The 26317-nt window shown below is 45.3% G+C and overlaps 1 protein-coding gene and 1 pseudogene across 1 annotated transcript; one reads left to right on the top strand and one right to left on the bottom strand.

Moving 5' to 3' along the window:
• The window catches only part of LOC147119413 (uncharacterized), a 182337-nt pseudogene that overhangs the window by 124238 nt on the left and 31782 nt on the right, over positions 1–26317 (bottom strand).
• LOC147119414 (uncharacterized) lies at positions 4204–26067 on the top strand. Its single transcript, XM_085983642.1, has 3 exons — positions 4204–5934; positions 25356–25411; positions 25987–26067. The coding sequence occupies exons 1-3, from the start codon at positions 4317–4319 to the stop codon at positions 26065–26067; spliced, it is 1755 nt and encodes a 584-aa protein (XP_085839768.1). The 5' UTR covers positions 4204–4316.

Below are 26317 nucleotides of genomic sequence, written 5' to 3'. Positions count from 1 at the left end.
GGCATGACACAGTTGGGTTTCCCTTTGTAGTCTGTAATAGATTGTACTCCACTCCACATCCTTCGCGAATCTGAGCTATGATAGTGTGACTGCACTTTGTCCGTGTATTGTCTTTTTGCATTTTTGATGGTTTTTCTGAGGTCGTACCTTGATTTCTTGGACTAATGCATGTCCCCAGAGTTGAATGCGATGGACCGTGCTTTTAGCATAGCACGGATATTGCCATTTACCCATGGTTTCTGGTTGGGAAATGTTCGTACAACAATCCTTGGAACAACGTCGTCTATGCACTTGTTTATGAAACTAATGACTGAATCTGTATATGTGTTGATGTCATTGTCCGAGGCATTCTGAAACATATCCCAGTCAGTGGAATCAAAACAATCTTGTAACATAGCGTCTGATTGATCCGACCAGCGTTGTAGAGGTCTCATCACAGGCTTTTCCTGTTTTAGTTTCTGCCTATAGGTGGGTAGCAGCAGGATGGAGTCATGATCTGATTTGCCGAAGGGAGGGCGGGGGAGGGCCTTGTATCCATCCCGGAATGGAGCGTAAACGTGATCTAGTGTGTTCTTGGCTCGCGTTGGGCAGGTGATATGCTGATGGTATTTAGGCAGTACTTTCTTCAGATTGGCTTTGTTGAAATCGCCAGCCACGATGAATGCAGCCTCTGGATGGAAAGTTTCAAGCCTGCTAATGGTCCCATACAGCTTGTTTAGTGCCCTATTTGCGTCGGCCTGTGGTGGAATATACACCGCTGTAATGATCACGGATGAGAACTCTCTCGGGAGATAGAAGGGTCGGCATTTGATCATCAGGTGTTCAAGATCGGGTGAACAAGAAGATGTAAGTAGTTCCACGTCGGAACACCAAGAATTGTTGATCATAAAGCATACTCCACCCCCTCTATTTTTCCCCGAGTCCTTTGTTCGGTCTAGCCGGTGAATGTTGAATCCTTCTGGTTGAATGGCCGAAGCTGGTGTCGATGGATCAAGCCAAGTCTCAGTGAAAATCAAGACATTGCAGTTCTTAATGTCTCGCTGGAAGGTGAGCCTCCCTCTGAGTTCGTCCAGCTTATTGTCCAGTGACTGCACATTCGCCAGGAGAATACTCGGAAGGGGGGGGCGGTGTTCACGTCGCCTCAGCTTCACTAATGCACCTGCTCGTCTGCCCCGCTTGCGCCGTCGTCGCTTCCTGATCACAGGAATGAAGTCAGGTAAGCAGGTGGGAGGGTAGATGGCAGTAGCAGCAGAATCCCAGTTCGAAAAATCGGGGGTAGGTCCTGTTGAATCCGTGTGTTAATGGAGACACGGAATGCAGGAGTAGATTTAACAAGTGTTTACTGAACAAAGTCTGGAGGTGAACTAACTATACAAGACGCTATACAGGCTTATATACCCGAGTGGTCACTACCAGTACTACAGTACACAGGGGCTTCAAAAAAACATAGTTCCTCTTAAAGGTACATACACTACAATTCCTCCCCCTTTAGATAAATAGTACATAACATTTTAAGTAATCATTAAATAACATTTTTACAAGAACAATAATCTACACATTTGCTGAAGTTAATCAATTACAAATTCAGTCTCTCTGGAGGCTTCCTGACTCGGTCCGGATAACGCCTCGGTGGTGTAGTAGGTTTCGGTGGTGTAGTAGGTTCTTTTGGCAAGGTCGATTTGGCTTGAATGCCAGTGTCGGGTTCATCTGGTTCCAGTATCACCGGATCAGAGGTAGATACTATGGGTATCTCTGCTTCATCATTAGGCGTATAGAGTTGTGGTGTAGGTTGTCCCTTTTCAGATGACTCTATGATCTGGTCAGCATGGCACCTTATTATGCTTTCTCCAATGTCCACGGTATACATCAGCGGTCCTAGTCGTGTGCAAATAGTTCCAGGCTGCCATTTCTCAGTACGGTAGTCCCGGGCCAAAACTTGTTGACCTATCTGGAAGGTTCTAGTTGGCCTTTCATTCATGCCTTGAAATTGCCAGTTCTCTACGTCCCTTCTGATGTTTGGCTTGATCAAATCCAGCCGGCATCTTAGTCTTCTATTGAAAAACATCATGGCGGGGGTTTGGTTTGTAACCACGTGTTGCATTCCTGCACGCAAACAAGAAGTTATCTACCTTATGTTGTAGATTTATGTCTTCATTACCCATGGCCTTTATGGCCTTCTTGAAGGTCTGGACAAACCTTTCAGCTAATCCATTGGTGGCGGGATGGTATGGGGCGGACGTGTAGTGCTTAACCCCATTGTTTTTTAAGAACTTCCTGAATTCTTCGGATACAAATTGCGGTCCATTATCAGAACAGATCTGTTCAGGCAGCCCATTCCTGGCGAATATGGTCCTTAATACTGTGATGGTTTTTTCCGTGGTGGTGGAGGACATCTTTATTACCTCCGGCCACTTGGAGTGTGCATCCACCGCGATTAAGAACATTGATTCCATAAATGGACCAGCAAAGTCGATATGTACCCTTTGCCATGGAGATGAGGGCCACTCCCATGGATGTAGAGGGGCTTGTGGTGGGGCATTTTGGACCTTCTGGCATCCTAGACAGCTGTTGGTCATTTCTTCGATGTCTCCATCGATACCTGGCCACCACACAAACGCTCTGGCTAAGTTCTTCATTTTCACTCCACCCAGATGGCCTCGTGAAGCTCCTTTAGCACTTTATCCTGGAGTTTGGGTGGAATCACCACTCTGGATCCACACATCAAGGTTCCTCGGCACACTGACAGCTGTTCTCTTCTTTGCGAGAATGCTGGCAACAGTGGTTCGCCATGTGCTGGCCATCCCTTTGAGAATATAGAATGCAAAAATAAGGTAACAACTCGCTCCGCATGGCCAAGGACCCTGCCAACCTAAAATGGAGGACCCTGTTAGCCTAAAATGGTGGTGCAATGTCGACATCGCTGAGTCACTTGCATATTGTGAGAGATGATCATGTTAATTCAAGAAACTGAAGGCAGCAGGAAGTAAAATGCTAATATGGCTGGCACCCACGATGTCACACCTTGCTGGTGGAACAATGTAGGGTGGAGTGCAAAGGGTATACTGACAATAGGCGATCCGAAAACACATTACCATGCATTACCATAATGATTAGGTGATCGTGAAACCATTACCTGCATATTTTCTATATTATAAACCATTCAGTGAACTGTGACTTCTTTATTTCAAACTGCCAGGCCAGGAAATCACTTTAAACTGTGTACGTGCCTCGCTCGGGATTGGTGTAGAATGTACGATGTGTTAATGTCTTTTCAAAAGTAAAGTATAATAATGTGACCCACTGTATGAAAGATTGCTTGCTCTGGTGGAACCTGTCGAGACTCTGCTGGAGTCAGAACGGTGCTGTATCAGAGTAAGTCTCCCGGGACAACAGAATAAAACAACTGTTGAACTAAACCAGTATTCCGACTCAGTGTTTGTACTGAACCAGATTGAGGACCAAAAGAATCCGTTTCAACATTTGGTGTCAGAAGTGGGATCTCAACGGACGATCACCGAGAATTCGCGAAATTAAGAGCCGAACTAGTTTTGGACGTGAGAGGAGGAAATGGGCCCCCGGAGTGAGTATGTTTAAATTTACCACTTCGGTTTTCCTCTGATCCGTAAGTCCGATAAAAGTTTTGCCACTCGCTAATTCTTGTGTGGTGTCCCGACGAGATCTGGGTCAATCTGGCGAATACTGTGTAAACTTAGGAAATAAGTATCCAAGTCGGGTAACGCGCCGGCCTCGTATTTCACTTGGCCCGCTCAGGCTCCGATTGGACTAAAAAGTAGGTAAGTAGTGATTTTAGAGAAAGAGAAAAAGAATACTTGAAAGAAAGTAAAAAGAGAGTCGGGGACTCTAGAGCTCGAGCAACTTGTACTCAGGGAGTGCAAGATAAGGGTCGTATAAGTTGAATAATTAGAGTTTAAGAATACCTGTACCAGACGGTGACAGAGGCTAAAATTACTATTTGATGAATATAGACGACTCACTGTGTTTTTGTTTGGTCTAAGTATTGTAGTTATTGTATTGTGGTGTTTAGTTTTGTGTGCCGGTATCCGTGAAATACACGAGACACTTTTAAAAACGTAACTTGAATCCTGAAAGGGAGCCCTTAGTGTAAGAGAACCATGGGTAATTACCTAGACACAACAAGTGACGAGGGCAGTGCCTTACAAACATTATGTGACAAATATCCAGATAAAGCCCAACAATTGAGACTACTCTCAGGGAGTTTAAATAAAAAATTAGGCAGCGAACAATGGCCACTAGGGGGTCCCAAAAGTTTAGAAACGGTTAAACAAGCTCAAGAAATGATTTGGAAAAAGAACATGGGAAGCAAGACTAAAAAACTAATTGGACTCTGGCGACAGTACTGCCAAGAAATTAAAGACAGTTCCCTATTAGCCAGCTGGCAAGAAAATGCTGTTAAATTAGGAATAAAGTTAACCGAAGGAGGAAATCCTAAACCCATTGAAATACTTAAGAAAGAATGTGCACATGAGAAAAGGTCAAAATCTGAAAAGGCGCCAGATAAAAAGGATAAAAATGAACTACGTAGTTCAATGGTTGGCCTTAGGTTGAAAGAGGGAGACGGAACAGATGAGGACTTAGACAATTGGATGTACAGAACTCCTAATGCGCCACCTCCTCAGCCACCCCAGTACATCAATATTTACCCCTCCCTTCCAACATCGGCCTCACTAGCGATGCCTAATACTACCCCTCCAGCAACCCTCTTCGCAACCAGTCCCCCATTCACTCCAGGAATACCCCCAACCACCTTACCCGATAGTGCCACAGGCGTTACTGATCCCATAAGTAGTCGGACCCGGTTACAAACGGCAGGACAGACAAACCCTGTGCCAAATTATACTCCTACCCGGAGTGATAAGAAAAAGAAAAAGAAGGAAGAAGAGAAACGGGGAAATAAGAAAAGAGTCAGACAGTTAGTTCAACATAAATCCACTCAGGAAAGCGACACTGAGTCATGTAGTGACTTTACCGATTCGGAGGATGATTTATCACCTCCTGAGGATCATGAGTCAGAATCAAAAAATCATTCCGGTAACCCACCCAGGAACCTTCCAGTGAGAAAGATGCCAAACCCAGATCAGGCTAATGCCGCAGCTAACCCCACCATAGATGTATTCTTCCCATGGAAGCCTAATGAATTAATGTCTATCCTAACTAATGCGCCGGATCGCCACAAAGCGCCTCAAAAGTTTGTGGACCTTTTACGAACCACCATTCAAGTGTACAACGCTGAATCCCGAGATTTATGGGCTTTAATCCAACAAGTACTGACCCCCTCGGAACATACTCGATTCTTAACTCACTTGCGACATGCTAATCTGGCAGCCCTAAATGTGGCCATGGGGAATGACAATGATAGAATAACAGCCATGCTTACGGCTGCTAGTCAAACACTTCAGAAGCCTATTAACATATCCAATGTCCTAGATACTAAGCCAAAGAAAGATGAGGGACCTGAGGAATTTTTGGAGAGATTCTGTGAGGTTTATCAGGGACAGTCGGGGGACACCAATTATCAAGGAGGAGCCAATTCACCCCAATTCTGCGCCATTCTGATGAACTGCCTTCCGGCTGCGGTAGCAACCGCAATTAAAACCAATAATATGAACTGGGCAGAAAATAGCCCAGCTAAAATTACTAGAGCCATAAAATATTATTGGAAAGAGAGTAAAGGTTTGGAGAACCAACCCCAGAAGACAATAAAAACAGAATATGTCGTGAAGGAAGTCCCAATTCAACCACACACGATAGACAGGACAGGGTATCAGATGGAACCTCAATACTGTACCCCTGGACGGGTAGACTCTCAGAATTATGGCTATTACACTCATCCAAATGGCCCCGATGCTACTGCATACGGCCAACCCTACGCCCCTCCACAACAGAATTACGGAGGTAGAGGAAGGGGTAGAGGACAAGGACGGGGATACCAAGGTCCAAGACAAGGGCAGTGTTATAACTGTGGAGAGGATGGCCACTGGGTCAGAGACTGCCAATCCTTAGCCTATCGAGACCCACCTAGGAGAGGCATGGGAAGATGGAGAGGAAACAAAGGAGGACCTAGAGGAGGCAGGGGAGGATATACCAATTTCTCCCAGAACAATCCATTCCCACAGAATTGACTAGCTAATCTAGTGGTCAGCACTTTACATTCGGACCGAGAACCCTTATTAATGTTGCAAATCCAGGATCAATGGTATCCCTTTTTAGTAGACACTGGAGCCGCCATGTCCTCTGTCCAATCGGACCTTAAACTTCCCCGATCCAACAAGACCCAGGAATTATCAGGCTTCCAAGGTCAAATGACCAAGTATGCTATGTCAGAACCAGTTCAGGTGACCTACAAAAATCAATCTGCAACCCACCAATTTGTAATAACTACCGGCTTGGACTGCAATTTGATGGCCAGAGACTTACTATGTGCATTCCAACTCAAACTTGATTGTGGTGATGAAGGAATAGCAATAGGACATTGGGCAAATAAAAGGCAATGTTATGTTTCGACTACACCTCAATGGTGGTCGCTCGACCTCAATGCATCCTCCTATCATGTGACACTGGCATATGATCGAAGTGGAAAGGATAGGACCCTTGAGGAGTATTTTAAAGATCAGGAAGGTACCGAATGGACAATCTACCTCAAGGCTGTAGTAACTGGACCTGAGGGAAAAGCAGAGTTTGTGCAGGTTCCCTTACACTTGTGGAAGCAGCCTTCGACAGTGGCCCCTCATATCACGCGGGAAGTTAACCAGCCTTTCCATGCCAAAGATTTGGGGCCTATGGTAAAATGAGCGATCGATCAGGCAAACCCTGAATGTCACCAACCGCAACAGTTATCCAGAGGTCTGATGGTCCAATTTTACCAAAACCCTGAGCCTAGCCTGACTGTGGTGCACCGTCATGTAGGGAAAGACATACTGGAGTATGTGAACCCACAGGTATGGGCAGAAGACCCAACGCATGTAGGTCTAACCGGCATAAAACCCATTGAGATCCCAGTGAAGGAAAATGTGACCTTGCCAACGGTACGACAATACCCTTTGAAGCAGCAAGCTATTCCGAGTATAGACAGACTCATTAAGGGATTGTTGGAGCAGGGAATTTTGGTAACATGCCAATCCAGTTGTAATACACCCATCCTAGCTGTTCCGAAAACTGGTAAGCCTGACCAGTATCGCCTAGTGCAGGATTTACGAACAATAAATGCAATTGTTCAGCCACTTCATGCACTGGTACCTAATCCAGCACACATCTTGGCCTCGATACCTGCTGATGCTAAAGTTTTTGCGGTAGTCGACCTCCAGCATGCCTTTTTCTCCCTGCCACTGGCCGCTACTAGCCAATACCTTTTTGCCTTCACGTACAATGGCCAGCAGTATACGTGGACTCGATTACCCCAGGGCTTTGTGAATTCACCCACCCTGTTTTCGCGGTGCCTTCAACAGCAATTACAGACACTGACATTAAATCGTGGCTCTAATCTGATCCAGTATGTGGATGACCTTCTCATTGCCAGCCCTGATGAGCTAAGTAACAGAGAGGACACTATTCAGTTGTTGAACTATCTCTCAGAATTAGGATATGTGGTATCTCCAGCGAAAGTACTAGTGGCTAAGAAGACAGTTAAATTTCTTGGAGTTATGTTATCAGCAGAGAACCGCAGTCTGGAAACCAGTAGAATACAGCCAATATGCGAGACACCAGCCCCTAAAACGGCCAAACAAGTCAGACAGTGGCTGGGAATGGTTAATTATTGTCGACAGTGGATACCTAATATCGCAGTATTAACCAAACATCTGACTCCCTACACGGCTAAAGAGGGAGAGTTTGAGCTGGAACTAGAGGCACAGCAGGCATTTGAGGAATTAAAACAGGATCTGGTCCAAGCACCAGCCCTGGGACGACCCCTGTACGATAGGCCATTCCAGTTATATTGCACAGTAATGAACGATTGCTCAACAGCAGTTCTGACTCAGAAGCATGGAGATAAGCATCGACCGGTAGCTTATTATTCATCAAAACTGGATCCGGTAGCCTTAGGACATCCCTATTGCACCCAGATCCTTACAGCCATCTACAACAGTCTACAGTCAGCTGCTAATATGACACTTCAGCAGGACATTACCGTGTATGGCTCTCACTCAGTCACTGCGTTATTGGGGCAATTGCAGACCCAACACCTGACTACCGCCAGGCAAAATAAGTATGAAATATACTTACTGAACAATCCTCGGCTAGCATTTAAACACTGTAGCACTATCAACCCTGCCAGTTTCCTTGCAAATCCGCCCTCCAAGAGTGATGAACCAAGCCATGATTGCTTAAACCTCATTAAGGATGATACCTCAGTCAGACCTGATCTGTCTGACACTCTTATTGCAGATCCCGATATTACCATGTATACGGACGGCAGTTCTTCAGTTGATGAGATGGGAAAACGAATTTCTGGTTATGCAATTGTAAATCAGGAAGGTGTCACCTTAGAATCAGCAGCCTTTGAATCCCCTTTTTCTGCCCAGCAAGCCGAACTGTTTGCACTCATATGAGCTTGTACTTTGGGAGAAGGATTACGAATTAATGTATATACAGACTCTAGATATGCCTTTGGAGTAGTTCACGACTTTGGACAATTGTGGAAAAATAGAGGATTTCTAACCTCTTCGGGCAGCCCGATCTCTCACCATCAGTTAGTCTCAGATCTCTTGCAAGCCCTTTTACTCCCCAAACAGATAGCTGTGATTAAATGCTCTGCCCATACCACTGGCCAAAACCCGGTAGATATAGGAAACCGCCGCGCTGATGAGGCGGCCAAAAATGCTTCTAGGAGTCACCAAATGATTGTGCCCCAAATGATGAGGCAGACTAAAAATTCCAAAAAGAATCAGTCTACCTCGGAAAAACTAATGCCAACCATCCAAGAGGTGATTAAGTTGCAGGAGGACGCTCCTGGTAGTGATAAGCATTTGTGAAGAGAATTGGGATGTGTATATAACCCTTTATCAAAACTCTGGACTACTCCCGCGGAACAGACTTGCATGTCTGATGAGCTAGCTTTATGGGTTATTGAATGTGTACACTTTGCAACTCATTGTGGTGCCAGGGCAGTGAGTGATGTGCTTCTAAGTACTTGGTGGCATCCAAGGCTTCAAGCAATAGCACAGAACATTAGCGATCGATGCCTGATTTGTCAACAACACAACCCTGGAAAGGGAGTGCCTTGCGAATGGGGAAAAACCCCTTTACCTGAGGGTCCCTTTGAGACCCTGCAAATGGACTACATTGAGTTGGAAAGATGTCAGTGTTACAAATACGTACTTGTCATTGTAGATGTATTTAGTAAATGGATCGAGGCATATCCAACCACAGACAATAAAGCCTCTACTGTTGTTAAGGTATTGCTGAGAGAGATCATACCTCGTATGGTATTCCAACTCGGTTAAGTTCTGACAACGGTCCTCACTTCACTGCCGAAGTGAACAAGGAACTTTGTACCCAGTTGAACATTCATCAGCAATTGCATTGTGCTTATCGACCACAGGCTGCAGGACTTGTCGAAAGAACCAATCAGACTCTGAAGAACAACCTTGCTAAACTGGTAACCGAAACCGGCTCCACTTGGTTGGAATTGCTTCCTGTGGCTCTCTTTCAGATCCGCACCACACCAGCGGGTAAAGCACGACTTACACCTGCTGAGATTATCTATGGTAGACCACTCAAGACTCCCTGGAACCAAAATGCTCCTACAACGGTGCATTTTCACCATATGACTGAAGAAATTACGACCTATGTCTTGGCTCTTACTAAGGTTTTGCGCGGGCTGCATTCACAGGTCCGTGCTGCATATGGTGAACTTCCTGACTTATCTGGTTCTCTAAAAATTGAACCAGGTTCGTATGTGATGGTTAAGAACTGGACTCGTAAAAGTCTAGATCCAAGGTGGGAAGGTCCATATCAGGTCTTACTAACAACCCCGACTGCAGCTAAGGTCGAGGGAAGAAGCGCATGGGTGCACTTCCACCATTGTAAATTGATTGGAGAAACCAATCAAAAGGGGGGGAGATAATCAGTAGATTTCAGTACAGTATAGAGTAGATTTTACGAACAATCATTAATTTTATTTTAATTGATAAGAGACTACAGAACTCACGCTCGGCCTTGATAAAGGTGACTGCAGTTTTACGAGGTCTGGTGTTGTGTTTGGATTGTTTTGGCCTGCCAAAATCCTACTTTTATTATACTTATTATACGATTTTTGATTTTTAATTTTTAATTTTTAAAATTTTAGCTTTAAGTTTTTAACTTTGGATCTTGTGTAAGCAGTTTGTTTTCCAGATTAATAACTAATAAGTCGCATTGATTGATCACGGAGGATCAAGATGAGGACCTTATTACTGCTTCTGAGCGTTATCCTGCTCGCGGGCGGGGCGGCGTTCAATCAACTGAAGAAATGCAAGAAAATCACACCTGGAAAAACCATCCACCTGTGCCGAAGAGATATTCTCCAGTACAAAGACAAGAATCTTAAAGCTTTCGGATCCTGGAACGTGACTAAATGGGAATTCTGTAATGGACTATTAAAACAGGAACATCGGGAAGTACATTTGGACAATAGAAACAGATGGGGTTTGCCATGCTGGCACCAAAAATGTACTTGTAGGACCAACAAAGAAAAGGGAAAGGAATCATGGATGATGTATAATGGAGGATGTTACAGAGAGGCATTAGTTAAAGAGCCATGGTTGCAGGAAAGGGATAGAAGAGGGGAATCTGGAAGCCGGAAACAGTCATTGTAAACATAATTGGACAATCCTCAAACAAGGTTCACCCTCAGAGGTTTGGTGGTTTAACACAACTGGTTTAACAAACCTCACTAGTGGGGGGAAATGGAACGAAAGCACAAGGAGTAACGGCGAGTCTGGCTTTTCCACATTTACAACGAATATGAACCTAACTGCTTATAACGGGACCTATTTTATTTGCGGACATAAGGCATACCCATGGCTTCCACGAAATTGGACTGGGTCCTGCTATTTGGGATATGTAGTACCATACATTCACCACTTGAATAAGATTGGGGAACACCACGAATTTAAGAAATACAGGACTAAAAGAGAGCTAGGAGCTTTTCAAAGATTTTTTGGCGTAATAAACCCTCCCTATGGAATAATGAATTTGATGGATGAAACAAGGAATTTGGCAAGGCTACTAGAGATAGTTGCCAATGACACTGAGGAAGCTCGAGCAAACATGAGTGCCGAAATGGTAGCCATTAGAACAGTTACCCTCCAGAATCGAATGGCCTTAGATTACCTCCTTGCTGCAAAAGGAGGAACCTGTGCCTTGATAGGAAGTGAGTGCTGTACTTATATCCCTGATAGTTCGGAAAACATAACCAACATTGTCAAACATATCCGGGGTGCAGTAAGCCAGTATAAGAAACCTAAGCCGGGGGATGGCTGGTTTGATTGGATCAGTGGAGGATGGCTAGGATCAATGGGACAGACTCTGCTACATGGGCTGGTGGTGGTACTTGCCATTATTATGTGCATTTTTCTAGTTTTCACGCTGATTAAGTGTGGCTGCAATAGATTAGGAGCAACTGTAATTCCAAGTCAATTGGTACAAAGGAAATCAGCATCAGAGGAAATTGAACTACCAAGTATAGAGGGTGAAGCGAGTGAGATGTTAAAGGAGCAAGTCGAGAAGGAATTAATGGAGGAGGAGTATAATAGACTCAATAAAGTAGAGATGGACCAGTAGGATGAAGCCCAGAATCACAGGGTACCTTAGATGGTTATCATGGAATGATAAAAGGGGGGAATGAGAATATAGAATGCAAAAATAAGGTAACAACTCGCTCCGCATGGCCAAGGACCCTGCCAACCTAAAATGGAGGACCCTGTTAGCCTAAAATGGTGGTGCAATGTCGACATCGCTGAGTCACTTGCATATTGTGAGAGATGATCATGTTAATTCAAGAAACTGAAGGCAGCAGGAAGTAAAATGCTAATATGGCTGGCACCCACGATGTCACACCTTGCTGGTGAAACAATGTAGGGTGGAGTGCAAAGGGTATACTGACAATAGGCGATCCGAAAACACATTACCATGCATTACCATAATGATTAGGTGATCGTGAAACCATTACCTGCATATTTTCTATATTATAAACCATTCAGTGAACTGTGACTTCTTTATTTCAAACTGCCAGGCCAGGACATCACTTTAAACTGTGTACGTGCCTCGCTCGGGATTGGTGTAGAATGTACGATGTGTTAATGTCTTTTCAAAAGTAAAGTATAATAATGTGACCCACTGTATGAAAGATTGCTTGCTCTGGTGGAACCTGTCGAGACTCTGCTGGAGTCAGAACGGTGCTGTATCAGAGTAAGTCTCCCGGGACAACAGAATAAAACAACTGTTGAACTAAACCAGTATTCCGACTCAGTGTTTGTACTGAACCAGATTGAGGACCAAAAAAATCCGTTTCAACACCTTCACCGTTAAATCGTAGACTCGTGAGAGAGTCGGGTCATTTCTCGTTTCCTTTTCAATGGTAGAATTTGTCACTGATAGACATTCCACTATGGTCGAGTGGAACATCTCCACTGGGTCCACTGTAGGTGTCTCTTCTACCGTTGGCAACGGTAGGCGCGATAAACCGTCAGCATTCCCATGCTGTTTTGTTCCTTTGTATCCTATGTCATATTGGTGTGCCCCTAGGAAAAGGGACCACCTCTGTAGCCTTTGCGCTGTCATAATGGGAACGCCCTTTTTAGGGTTGAATATGGCGACGAGGGGTTGATGGTCAGTCAACAAGGTAAATTTTTGTCCGTGTAGGTAATGCTTGAATTTCTTCACCCCCCACACCAGGCTGAGTGCCTCCCTGTCGATCTGGGTACAGTTACGCTCAGCTGAGTTCAATGAGCGTGACGCAAAAGCTATCGGCCGTTCCGAGCCATCAGGGAATCTATGCGATAATACTGCTCCCACGCCGTAAAGGGATGCATCGCACGCCAGTCTGATTGGCAGTGATGGGTTGTAATGAGCCAACATTTCCTTGGACGTGATCAAGCCTTTGCATTTATGGAAGGCACGTTTACAGTCTTCGCTCCATTTCCAAATTACTCCCGTTTGTAGCAGTGCTTTAAGAGGGTGCAGAACCGTTGACAAGTTCGGTAAAAATTTATGATAGTAATTTATTAATCCCAGGAACGACCTTCATTGTGAGACATTTTCAGGCGCTGGGGCTTTTACGACCACTTCAACTTTTTCAGGTGATTTGTGCAACCCTTCTTCGTTAATGACATGGCCACAATATGATATTTGTTTCTGGAAAAATTCGCACTTGGGGTGATTTGCTCGTAGGCCCCGTTCTCTCAGCCTCATGAGCACCTGCTCCAAATTGGCAAGGTGCTCATTGTCGTTTTCTTCTGTTACATGGATGTCGTCTAGGTAGCATTGAGTCCCCGGAATCCCTTGCAGGACTTGCTCCATAGCTCTTTGCCAGATAGCCGGAGCTGATGCCACTCCGAAAACCAGTCGATTGTACTGGTACAGGCCTTTGTGTGTGTTTATCGTGAGATACTTTTTAGAGGCCTCCTCAACCTCCATCTGTAGATATGCCTGTGCCAAGTCAATTTTGGTGAAACGTTTCCCTCCGGATAGTGAGGCGAAAATATCTTCTATCCTCGGAAGAGGATACTGTACCGTGCGAAGAACTGGGTTTACAGTCACCTTGAAGTCCCCACAGATGCGAATTTTTCTCTGTTCTTCAGATTTATCATTATTCAACGTTTTTTTCATGACCGGGACGATGGGTGTTGCCCACTCGCTCCAATCTACCTTGGATAACACGCCTGCTTTTTCCAAATTCTCCAGCTCTGCCTCGACTGCTGGACGGATTGCGTATGGCACCGGTCTTGCCTTAAAAAACTTGGGAATTGCCGCATCTTCCACTTTTATTGAGGCGGTGGCGCCTTTCAGGGTTCCTAGTTCCTGTTGAAACACTTCTTTTGTGTTAGCCAAGATTTCTTTTAATCGTCCAGGTATGACGTCATCATCATTTTTTTTCTTACTGGTCACCGTCAGTGCCTGAATGGAGTGCCAGTCTAAACGTATCTTTCTGATCCATTCGCGTCCCAACAACGGTGGACCACCATCTTGCAGAACGTATAAATACAACTTCTGTATTTCCTTGCCGTTGTATACAACAGGCACCCTTATTTTCCCTCTGGGGTATACTTTCTGCCCCGTATATGTCTTCAAGATAATGGATGTGTCTTTCAAAGGTATATGCGGAACTAGCCGCTCGTAATCCCGTCGACTTATGACGGTCAGAGCTGATCCTGTATCTAGCTCCATTTTAACTGGGGACCCCGCTATCGTGAGGGTAACCCAAATGGTCTGGTAATCTTCTTTGGCAATTACATTATGTAATTTGAGACAGCTTAGTCTCTTGTTTCCGGAGTCGCTATCGCTCTTCTGGTCTTCGGAGCTACTGTCCGTCATCATTTGTACCTTTCTGTAGTTTTCCTTATTGACCTTTTCACTGTCAGCGGATTTTTTTCCAGATCGGCATACACGTGCAATGTATCCCATCTTTCCGCATTGCCTGCATGCTTTGTCCTTGAACCAGCAGTCCCTCTGGTCATGGGTGGATCTGCAGCAGCGATAACATCTCTTGAAACCCCGTGTCATTTCATGGGTGCCGAAGTCCTGTGGCTTTTGCTGTATCTCTGCAGCTCCTCTTGCTGCTGCTTCATATGATACAGCCACACTGAAAGCCTTGTCCAGTGTCAAATCTTTCTCAGAAAGTAGTCTTTTCTGTGTTCCTTCGCTTAGGAGACCACAGACGAATTTGTCTCATAGAGAATCTGCCAGTCCTGCCCCGAATTGGCAGTGCTTTGACAGCTTTCGTAATTCGGTGAGGTAATCAGCGTTACTTTCATTCTTGTGCTGATTCCTCCTGAAGAATTTGAATCATTCCGCTATCAGCAGCGGTGTTGGGTTTAAGTGCTCCTGTAGGGTATCAACAATCTCCTTAAAATTCTTGTTCATCGGTTTGGCTGGAGTGATCAAGTTTCGTAACAGCCCATATGTCCTTGCGCCCATCAGATTTAGAAGTACTGATGCCTTTTTATCATCCGTTACTTCATTCGCCTTGCAATATACCTCCACTCTTTCCACATATGTGGTCCAATCCTCTATATCACTATCGAAAGCAGTAATATTGCCAGTCTTAGGCATCCTGAAAATCAAAAATGGCGCCTCCCGCGCTTTTCCTTCTTCCCTGCTGAGTCAAGATGGCGCCTCCCGCGCTTTCCCGCCACTGCCGCTGCTTCCCTCCACGGTTCCCGTTGCGACCTGCAGCTTTTCGCGGTATTTCTATTTTTTTAATTTACACATATATTTTAAACAGTTTCTCCATCACTTGGAGAATCGTTCCCGTTGGACCCTCTGGGACTTTCCCCTCCCTCTGCTCGGTACGAACGCCGACCTGCTTTGCAGCGCCAGCCATCTCCTGAGTGCTCCACCCTCTGTCTCTGTTTGCTTCTGCTTTCCGACTCGCTGCCCGGCCCCGCTGCAGAGCCACCCGATCGAGCCATAGCCCGCCGCCCAGGAAGGATCAGTGCACTACCTGCCACCAGCCCGTTTAGCTGGTGAAACCACAGTTTTTTTTTTTCTTTGACCTTCGTCTGAGGAATCGATCTGCTTGAGGTGCTGCCGAATTGCAGGTAAGTTCGTTTCTAACTCGTCGCCACTGTTGAATCCGTGTGTTAATGGAGACACGGAATACAGGAGTAGATTTAACAAGTGTTTACTGAACAAAGTCTGGAGGTGAACTAACTATACAAGACGCTACACAGGCTTATATACCCGAGTGGTCACTACCGGTACTACAGTACACAGGGGCTTCAAAAAAAACATAGTTCCTCTTAAAGGCACATACACTACAGGTCCTATATCTCCGGACGATCTTATGTCCAGAAGTGATTGACGGTTGTAGCGGATAAGTGAAGAAACAGTACTTACAAAATTGTTTAATAATAACAATAAAATAATAAATAAAGTGGAAAGTTGTGGACGAGCTCGTAAAACAGCGGCTACCCTCATAAGCCATACAGGTCGGTTAAACAGTGGAATATTTTTTAAAAAACAACTAAACTACTAATACTAAAACTAGAATGCTAAATACTAAACAGTAGAATACTAAAAAACTAACAGTACGATATATTAAAATACAACATTAAATACATTAAATACATTAAATACAAATAAATAAATGAAATACAAAATTAAAATACCAGTTGGGGAGGAGCTCGTAAAACAGCAGCCATACAGGTCGGCGCTGATGTCATAAAGTATCTGCAAATATGCTTGTGCTAGGTCAATTTTTGTAAAACGCTTCCCTCCAGATAGTGAGGCGAAAATATCTTCTATCCTCGGGAGAGGATACTGTACTGTGTGAAGGACTGGGTTCACAGTCACCTTGAAGTCCCCACAGATGCGAACCTTCCTTGGCTCCTCAGACTTATTGTTTAACATTTTCTTCATGACAGGAACGATGGGTGTCGCCCACTCGCTGCAGTCTACCTTAGATAACACGCCTGCATTCTCCAGATTCTCCAGCTCTGCCTCGACGGCTGGGCGAATTGCATACGGTACCGGTCTTGCTTTGAAAAACTTGGGAATTGCATTCTCTTCTATTTTTATCAAGGCGGTTACGCCTTTAAGAGTTCCCAGTCCTTGTTGAAATACCTATTTAGCGTTAGCTAAGATTTTTGACAATCGTCCAGGTGTGACGTCGTCATCCTTTTTACCAGCCACAGTCAGTGCCTGAATGGAGTGCCAGTCTAAACTTATCTTTCTGATCCATTCATGTCCCAATAACGGTGGTCCACCATCTTGCAGTATGTACAGATACAATTTCTGTATTTCCTTGCCGTTGTATTCGACAGGCACCCTTATTTTCCCTCTGGGGTATACTTTCTGCCCCGTATACGTCTTCAAGACATTGGATGTGTCTTTCAAGGGTATGTGTGAGAATAGCCGCTCGTAGTCTCGTCGATTCATGACGGTCAGGGCTGATCCTGTATCCAATTCCATTTTGACTTGGGATCCTGCTATAGTGAGGGTGACCCAAATGGTTCAGTGATCCTCTTTTGCGATTACGTTGTGTAGTTTGAGACAGCTTAGTCTCTTGTTCCCGGATTCATTATCGCTCTTCTGGTCTTCGGAACTACTGTCTGTCATCTTTTGTACTTTCCTGTACTGTTCCTTAGTAGCCTTTTTGTTGTCGTTAGTCTTCTTCCCGGACCTGCAATCTCGTGCAATGTGTCCCATCTTTCCGCATTGCCTGCATGTTTTGTCCTTGGACCAGCAGTCCTTCTGGTCATGGGTTGTTCTGCCGCAGCAATAACATTTTTCAAATCCCCGTGTCATTTCATGGGTGCCGTATTCCTGTGGCTTTTGCTGTATTTCTGCAGCTCCCCTTGCTGCTGCTTCGTACAATACTGCCACGCTGAAAGCCTTATCTAGCGTCAGCTCTTTCTCTGAGAGTAACCTCTTCTGGGTTCCTTCACTCAGGAGTCCACAGACAAATTTGTCCCATAGGGTATCTGCCAGTCTTGCTCCAAATTGGCAGTGCTTTGATAGCTTGTGTAGTTCCGTAAGGTAATCAGCATTGCTCTCATCTTTATGCTGATTTCTCTTGTGGAATTTAAATCTTTCTGCTATCAGCAGCGGTGTAGGATTTAGGTGTTCCTGTAGGATATCAACAATTTCGTTAAAACTCTTCGCCATCGGTTTGACTGGAGTGATCAGGTTCTGCAATAGGCCGTACGTTCTTGCGCCCATTAAGTTTAGTAGTACCGATGCCTTTTTCTCATCGGCTACTTCATTTGCCTTGCAATATACTTCGACTCTTTCCACATACGTGGTCCAGTCTTCTATTGCATAATCGAAGGCAGTGATATTGCCAGTCTTCGGCATCTTGGAGATCTAAGATGGCGCCTCCCGCACTTTGCCTTCTTCCCCGATTGAACAAAATGGCGCCTCCCACGCTTTGCCTTCTTCCCCGCTGGATTAAGGTGGCGCCTCCCGCGCTTTCTGTCTTTTCCGCTGCTGCTAGCGCTGTTGCTGGCGTTTTTACGCCTTGATGGTGACGCCCTATGGTCTTCGCGCACCTACCCCCCACGCTGCTGCTAACGCCGCTCTCCACGGTCCCCGTGGCAAACTGCAGCTCCTCGCGGCTTTCTGCGCTTCTAATTTCTTTTATTTTAATTACTGTTCCTGTCGTCAGAGCAGACCCTATGGGACACTTTCCTCCCTCTTCTCGGGTCTGTACGCTGCCCGGCTTCGTAGCACCGACCGCACCCTGTGTGCTCCACCCTCTCTCTCTCTCTCCTCTTCTCGACAACGCTGCTCGGCCCCGTTGAAAAGCCACCCGATCGAGCTCTAGCCCGCCGCAGCCCAGGAAGGATCAGTGCACTACCTGCCACCAGCCCGATTAGCTGGAACACCATAGACTGGATAACCAAGCCCAGCTCTCGACAGCCTCTCCTGCAAATCTTCGAATTCGATGAATCAGAGGGCGGTTGCCCACGGTCGACGCCCGTTTCTTCTGTTTGCTTTTTTTTTTTCTTTTTGGATTTCTTCCTTCTGGCCTCGACCTCTAACAACTTCGCTTCAGGGATGGATCCCCGTGAGGTGGTGCAGAACTGTAGGTAAGTTCAGATCTGTTCGTCGCCAGTGTAATGTCCGTGCATAATTGAGACACGGACTGCAGGAGTTGGTTATAACAGGTGTTTACTGAATGGAGACAAATCTGGAACTACTATACAAAGTTACTACACAGACTTATATACAGGGGTGGTCACTACTGGTACTGCAGTATACAGGGGCTGCAGAATATAGTTCTTTCTTCAAAGTACATACACTACAATGTTGACTTTGTCCGATCCTATCACTGCTTTCCAAGTGCTCTGCTATTACATCTTTTATAATGGACTCTAGCATTTTCCCCACTACCGATGTCAGGCTTACCGGTCTATAATTCCCCGCTTTTTCTCTGCCACCTTTTTTGAATAGTGGGGTAACATTAGCTACCCTCCAATCCATGGGCACTGTTCCAGAGTCTATCGAGTTCTGGAAGATGACCAGCAATGCATCTACTATTTCTAGGGCCACTTCCTTAAGTACCCTGGGATGTAGATTATCAGGTTCTGGGGATTTATCGGCCTTCAGTCCCACCAATTTTCCAAGCACCATTTCCCTACAAATACTGATTTCTTTCAGTTCCACCCTTTCATCAGACCTATGTTCCCCGGTATTTCTGGGAGGTTATTTGTGTTCTCCTTTGTGAAGACAGAACCAAAATATGTATTTAGTTGGTCAGCCATTTCTTTGTTCCCCATTATAAATTCCCCCAGTTCTGACTGCAAGGGACTTACGCTTGACTTCACCAATCTTTTTCTCTTCACATATCTATAAAAGCTTTTACAGTCAGTTTTTATGTTCCCTGCAAGCTTACTCTCATATTCTATTTTCCCTTTCTTAATTAATCCCTTTGTCCTCCTTTGTTGAATCCTGAACTGCTCCCAATCCTCAGGATTATTGCTTTTTCCGGCCAATTTGTATGTCCTCTCCTTGGATCTTATGCTATCCCTAATTTCCCTTGTTACCCACGGTTGAGTCACCTTTTTTGTTTTATTTTTATGCCAAACTGGGATGAACAACTTCTGTAGTTCATCCATTCGGTCTTTGAATGTTTGCCATTGCCTATCCACCGTCACCCCTTTGAGTGCCATTCCCCAATCAATCCTACCCAACTCACTCCTCGGACCATCGTAGTTTCCTTTATTTAAATTGAGGACCCTTGTTTCTGAGTCAACTACTTCATTCTCCATCTTAATGAAGAATTTGATCATATTATGATCGCTCCGACCAAAGGGGCCTTGTACAACAAGATTGCTAATTAATCCTGTCTCATTACATAATACCCAGTCTAAGATGGCCTGATCTCTGGTTGGTTCTTCGACATATTGGTCCAGGAAACCATCCCGTAAACACTCCAGGAATTCCTCCTCCACAGTATTGTTACCAATTTGGTTAGCCCAATCTATATGTAGATTAAAGTCACCCATGATGACTGCTGTGCCCTTATTGCACGCTTCTTTAATTTCCCTTTTAATGCCATCCCCAACCTCCACCTTACTGTTTGGAGGTCTATATACCACTCCCACTAATGTTTTTATTCCCCTTAGTATTTCTCAATTCTACCCATACAGATTCCACATCATCAGAGCTAATATCCTTCATGACAATTGTGTTAATCCCTTCTTTTACCAGTAATGCTACCCCACCTCCCTTTCCTTTTTGCCTATCTTTCCTGAATATCGAATACGCCTGGATGTTGAGTTCCCAGTCTTGGCCATCCTTGAGCCACGTTTCCGTAATCCCAACCAAATCATATTCATTTACCTCTATTTGCGCAGCCAATTCATCCACCTTATTACAAATGCCCCTCGCATTAAGACACAAAGCCTTCAGGCTTGCTTTTTTAACGCTCTTAGACCAATTAGAATTATTATTTACTGTGGCCATGTTTGATTTAAACCGTTGATTTCTCTGACTGACACTTTTGTTTTTCTCCTTCCTATCTTTTGCTTTTATCCTTGTTTCCCTTTCCTCTGTCTCCCTGCTCAGGTTCCCAACCCCCTTCCATTTTAGTTTAAACCCTCCCCCCCAGCACTAGTAAACAAACCCCCTAGGGCATCGGTTCCAGCCCTGCCCAGGTGCAGACCGTCCGGTTTGAACTGGTCCCACCTCCCCCAGAACCGGTTCCAATGTCCCAGGAACTTGAATCCCTCCCCCTGGCACCATTCCTCTAGCCACGTATTCATCTGAAGTATCCTTCTATTTCTACTCTGACTAGCACGTGGCACTGGTAGCAATCCTGAGATTACTACCTTTGAGGTCCTGTTTTTTAATTTACCTCCTAACTCCCTATATTCCGCTTTTAGGACCTCATCCCACTTTTTACCTACATCGTTGGTGCCTATATGCACCACGACAACTGGCTGTTCACCCTCCCCTTCCAAGATGTTCTGCAGCCGCTCGGAGACATCCTTGACCCTTGCACCAGGGAGGCAACACACCATCCTGGAGTCTCGTTTGCGGCTGCAGAAATGCCTATCTATTCCCCTTACAATTGAATCCCCTATTACAATAGTTCTACCATTCTTTTTCCTCCCATCCTTTAAAGGATATTGTTTATGTGGGCGATGCATTGGTCCCGGTATTTTTACCGGGGGGGGTTTGAACTAATACACAATCTTGTTTATGTGTTGCCCACACCCCAATATACTCACTACATGGGATCGCCCATAGTCCCTTCTTATCCCATTCTGGGTCTATAATCTTAATTGCTCCTACCCAATCTGTTTTGTTTCCTGGGGCCGTTTGTTTGTTTGACTTATGATCTGGTGGCCAGATCACTTTATTCGCTTTAGGGTCGATTAAAGCTCCTACTTCCCGCAGTAAGTCTATCTCTAGGATTGTTCCTTCAGTATTCTCGCATACCCACAAATGTGTAGGTATTATTATACATCCAATTTCTAATAAAATCGTTTCGCTCTTATATGCCTTAAGTCTTCTTCCACCTATTCCTGTCACATTAATTGAAAGTTTAGTTCGGGGCAACAGCAAATCTGTCAGTGAGATTGAGGCTCCTGTGTCTGTCAACATTTTGCACTGCCGGCCCCCTACCAATGCGTTGACAAACATCCTTGGATCCTCCTCACCATTCTCCCTGAGGGCCGCTACCTTTCATTTAATATTCAACTTCTTCATCATGTCTCTCATCTGCCTCGTAGTGCACACATCGCCTTCTTCCCTGTCCCCTGAATCAGACTCATATCGCCTCTCACCTCGGGTATTTTTCCAGTTACTATATTCCCTAAGCTCCCTTTCTTCCCTATCCCTTCGTCGCTGTCTTTCCCTATCTCTATCTCTGTCTCTATCCCTTTCCTCCTGTTCCTCTTTTTCTTCCCTCATCCATCTTTTAAAATCCTCCTTTCCCCCATTTCCTCCGGGCTGTCCTCTTTGGGGACCCCCCTTTGGTTTGGCCCCTGGCCTTCCCTTCCTCCCCCTTTCCTCCAACAGTCTGATTTCTTATGTCCTGGCTTGTTACAATTATAACAAGTTGGTTTTGGATCCGATGCTGGTCTGACATCTCTTTGCTTCTGTTTGTGCATTCTTTAGCGAAATGTCCTTCTTCCCCGCAAGCATAACAGCTTGCTATCCCCACTGCTTCCTCTTGTTCCCCCAAGTCCAGGGAGTTTTGGAAAATTATTACCAATGCATCCACAATCCCTACCGCCACTTCCCTCAAGACCCTAGGATGTAAGCCATCAGGTCCAGGGGATTTATCCGCCTTGAGTCTCATTATTTTACCGACTACCAATTCCTTAGTGATTTTAATCGTATTTAGCTCCTCCCACCCAAGAACCCCCTGTTTGTCCAGTGTTGGGATATTCTTAGTGTCCTCTACCGTAAAGACTGAAACAAAATATCTGTTCAGCGTTTTTGCCATCTCCATGTTTCCCACCATTAATTTCCCGGTCTCATCCTCTAAGGGACCAACATTTACTTTAGCCACCCTTTTTCTTTTTATATAACTATAGAAACTCTTGCTATCTGTTTATATATTTTTTGCTAATTTACTTTCATAATCTATCTTCCCTTTCTTAATCAATCTTTTAGTTATTTTTTGCTGTCTTTTGAAGACTTCCCAATCTTCTATCCTCCCACTAGATTTGGCTACCTTATATGCCCTTGTTTTCAGTCGGATACTGTCCTTAATTACTTTACTTAGCCACGGATGGCTGTCATTTCTTTTACACCCTTTTTTCCTCAGTGGAATATTTTTTTTTTGAAAGTTGTAAAATAACTCCTTAAATGTACACCACTGCTCATGCACCGTCTTACCCTTTAATCTATTTTCGCAGTCCACTCTAATTTACCGGGGCCTGTCCCATAACCTCCTCGACTGCTCCCTTGAAGGCCTCGTAGTTTTGGTCTGACTGTTGCGGGGCGGGATTATACGCTAGGCACCAAGTTCCGTCCCTGAAATTCACGGGCAATTGGTCCCAACGGCCATCCGAAATTTTTGCTCGCACCAACTAGTTTATATCTTTATTATGTAAATTATCACTGATCCTCAACGCCCACATGCCGTGGGCGTGTCCTTAGAGCATGCGCTGACCAGCTGGCAGCCATGTTTACGGATATATTCAACCGTTCACTGTACCAGTCTGTAGTCCCCACCTGCTTCAAGATGACATCGGTTATTCCAGTCCCCAAAAAAACAAAAGTAACCTGTTTAAATGACTACCGCCCCATAGCACTCACTTCTGTCATCATGAAGTGCTTTGAGAGGCTGGTCAAAACCCACATCAACTCCTTACTAACTGACACACTGGACCCACTCCAATTTGCTTACCGCCCAAAAAGATCTAGGGATGATGCCATCGCCACTGTACTGCACACTGCCTTATCACACCTGGATAAGAGGAACACCTATGTGAGAATGTTGTTCATTGATTATAGTTCAGCATTCAATACCATTCTCCCCGCCAAGCTTGTCAACAAGCTCAGTGAGCTAGGACTTAACACCTCCCTATGCAACTGGATCCTGGACTTCCTGACGGGCACACCCCAGGTGGTGAAAATAGGCAGTAACACCTCTTCAACACTGATCCTGAACACGGGAGCTCCCCAGGGTTGTGTGCTCAGCCCCCTTCTGTACTCCCTGTTTACTCATGATTGCGTGGCCACGCACAACTCCAACTCCATCATCAAGTTTGCTGATGACACTACCGTTGTAGGCCTGATCACAGATGGCGACGAGACAGGCTACAGGGAGGATGTAAGAGCTCTAGCAGAATGGTGCAAGTACAACAACCTCTCCCTCAACATCAGCAAAACAAAGGAGATGATTGTGGACTACAGGAAGCGGCAGGGGGAGGGACACACCCCAATCTACATCGAAGGGGCTGAGGTGGAGAGAGTCAGCAGCATCAAATTTCTGGGTGTATTCATTACGGAGGACTTAACGTGGCCCCATCACATTGACGTCATAACGAAGAAGGCATGCCAATGCCTGTTCTTCCTCAGGAGACTGAAGAAATTTGGAATGGCCCCCCAGATTCTCACCAACTTCTACCGGTGCACCATCGAGAGTATCCTGTCCGGCTGCATCACTACCTGGTATGGCAACTGCACCGCCACAGACCGCAAGGCTCTACAGATGGTAGTGAAAGCTGCACAACATACTATTGGAATTAAACTACCTGCTGTCCAGGATATCTACCCCAAGAGGTGCCGGGGGAAGGCCCTGTGAATCATTAAAGACACGAGCCACCCCAGCCACAACCTCTTCGCCCTGCTCCCGTCCAGTAAGAGATACCGAAGCATACGGTCTCGTACCAGCAGGTTTCGAAACAGCTTCTACCCCCAGGCCATAAGACTCATGAACGTATAATTTATTATTATTTATTACTGTTGTTTTATTTATTATTACTGTATTTCTATTAGTATTTTATCATTGTTATGCCATATTTATTCCAATGTTGGGAGGACTCGTAAAAATCAACATTTCATTGTGCAGTACACATGTCTGCTGCATATATGACAAATAAAAAAATTGAATTGAATTGAATTGAATTCCCTCATCTTTTGCCAAAATGGGTAGTTATTCTCTCGAGGTTGCAGCTGGGGTAATTTATCCACCAGCATTTGTCACTCTAAGGGTTTGAAGGGCTGGTAGGTGGTTCGAATTATCTGGGGTCTTGCCGGAACTGCAGGGACCGCTGGGATTTCTGGGTTTCCTCCTGCCGCGGGGATCATGGTGGTACCGGGGATCTCCGGGTGTCCTGGGATTACTTCAGTTTTTACCGGGGCCATTTTTACCGTGCGGTACACCGGATTATAGGGTGGTGGGAGATTATTTTCTTCTGGTCAGGGCGGTGGCTCCGGCCAGTCCCTCTCCTTACTGTCTCCTGCTGTTTCCTTTTCTAACCCACCCCCATCTATATTACCTTCTTCTGGTAGTTTTGGGCATACGGGCGTACTGCTGGAGCCGGCCGCCGCCACCGGGTGTCCCTTCCCTCTTGGTTTGGGAGTTGTTACTGCTTTCTCTTCCCTTTCCCCCTTTCCCTTCTGTTTCAACTCCTTACATAGTTTCTGGTAACAAGCTAAGATTACCATTTCCCCTTTTCTCTCTTTATCTTTGGTTTGTCTCTTCCTCCAAGCCCTTTGTCTTTCTGCGCTGTCTTCGGGATCCCACCCTTTCTTTTTCATGAGCTCGGTAAGTTTCTGATTTTTATCTGCTACATAGCGAGTGATGGAGCCGGGATCTCCCCAAGGAGATGGTCCCTCCTCCTTTATCTCTGCATCCTTTTTAGGTATTCTATATAACTCCTGACTTACTTCTCAATGGTTCTTATGTTACTCTATCATTCACTCACACACACTTATTTTGCGCACACTCACTCGTCACAGGATCACGATCCTGTGGTGTTCATAGTTCCCTACACCTGTTCAATCCTGGCCATCACGTGGGACTACATCCTCTTAATTCAGGCTCAGACTAGCTGTTTGGGATGGTCAACCACCCTTGTCCGTGTCGATCACCCCGTGACTCCCAAGGATCCAATATTCATAGCACTTTACCGCCTATTTAGCCGTCTATCCGAACTAGAGGATTTTGCCGCCTTCCCGGCTTATTTAGAGGATTTGCCGCCTTCCTGGCTTACCAGACCACTTCCCTTTCTTGAGTCTGTCTCCCTATGTCGTTTTAATCACAGCCTTACCAGATCTCACAGTACGTTCTGAGCTTTCTAATTTATGGGTGGTAATTTAAAACATACTCACCCTTCTTAGCTCAACGTTCCCGTGGACCGGTCAGAGTCTGCGATCCTGCCAACTACGCCAATTGATGTATCCGAAAAGTGGACCTGGTGATATGCCAAGTCGACACTTAACCCTTTCCCCCCATAGAGCGGACTAAGTGATATACAAAGTCGACGCTCAGCTATGTACGGTTGACAGACTTCGATTGGAGGTTCAAAACAGCCTTTATTCACAGGCTGGGGAGAACCTTCTGAGATCCCTCTCGGATCCGACTCCACTGATATCCTAGCAACGTTCACAATTATACAAAAATCAAACCCCTGCCCTAGGGGCGGGTGCAAAGCTTATCAGCATCTAGAGA

The sequence above is a fragment of the Somniosus microcephalus genome, chromosome 4 (assembly GCF_052327205.1).
Source record: "Somniosus microcephalus isolate GS21.2 chromosome 4, FLI_Smic_1.0, whole genome shotgun sequence".
Taxonomy (NCBI): Eukaryota; Metazoa; Chordata; class Chondrichthyes; order Squaliformes; family Somniosidae; genus Somniosus; species Somniosus microcephalus.
This window is presented reverse-complemented; position numbering and strand designations above follow the sequence as displayed.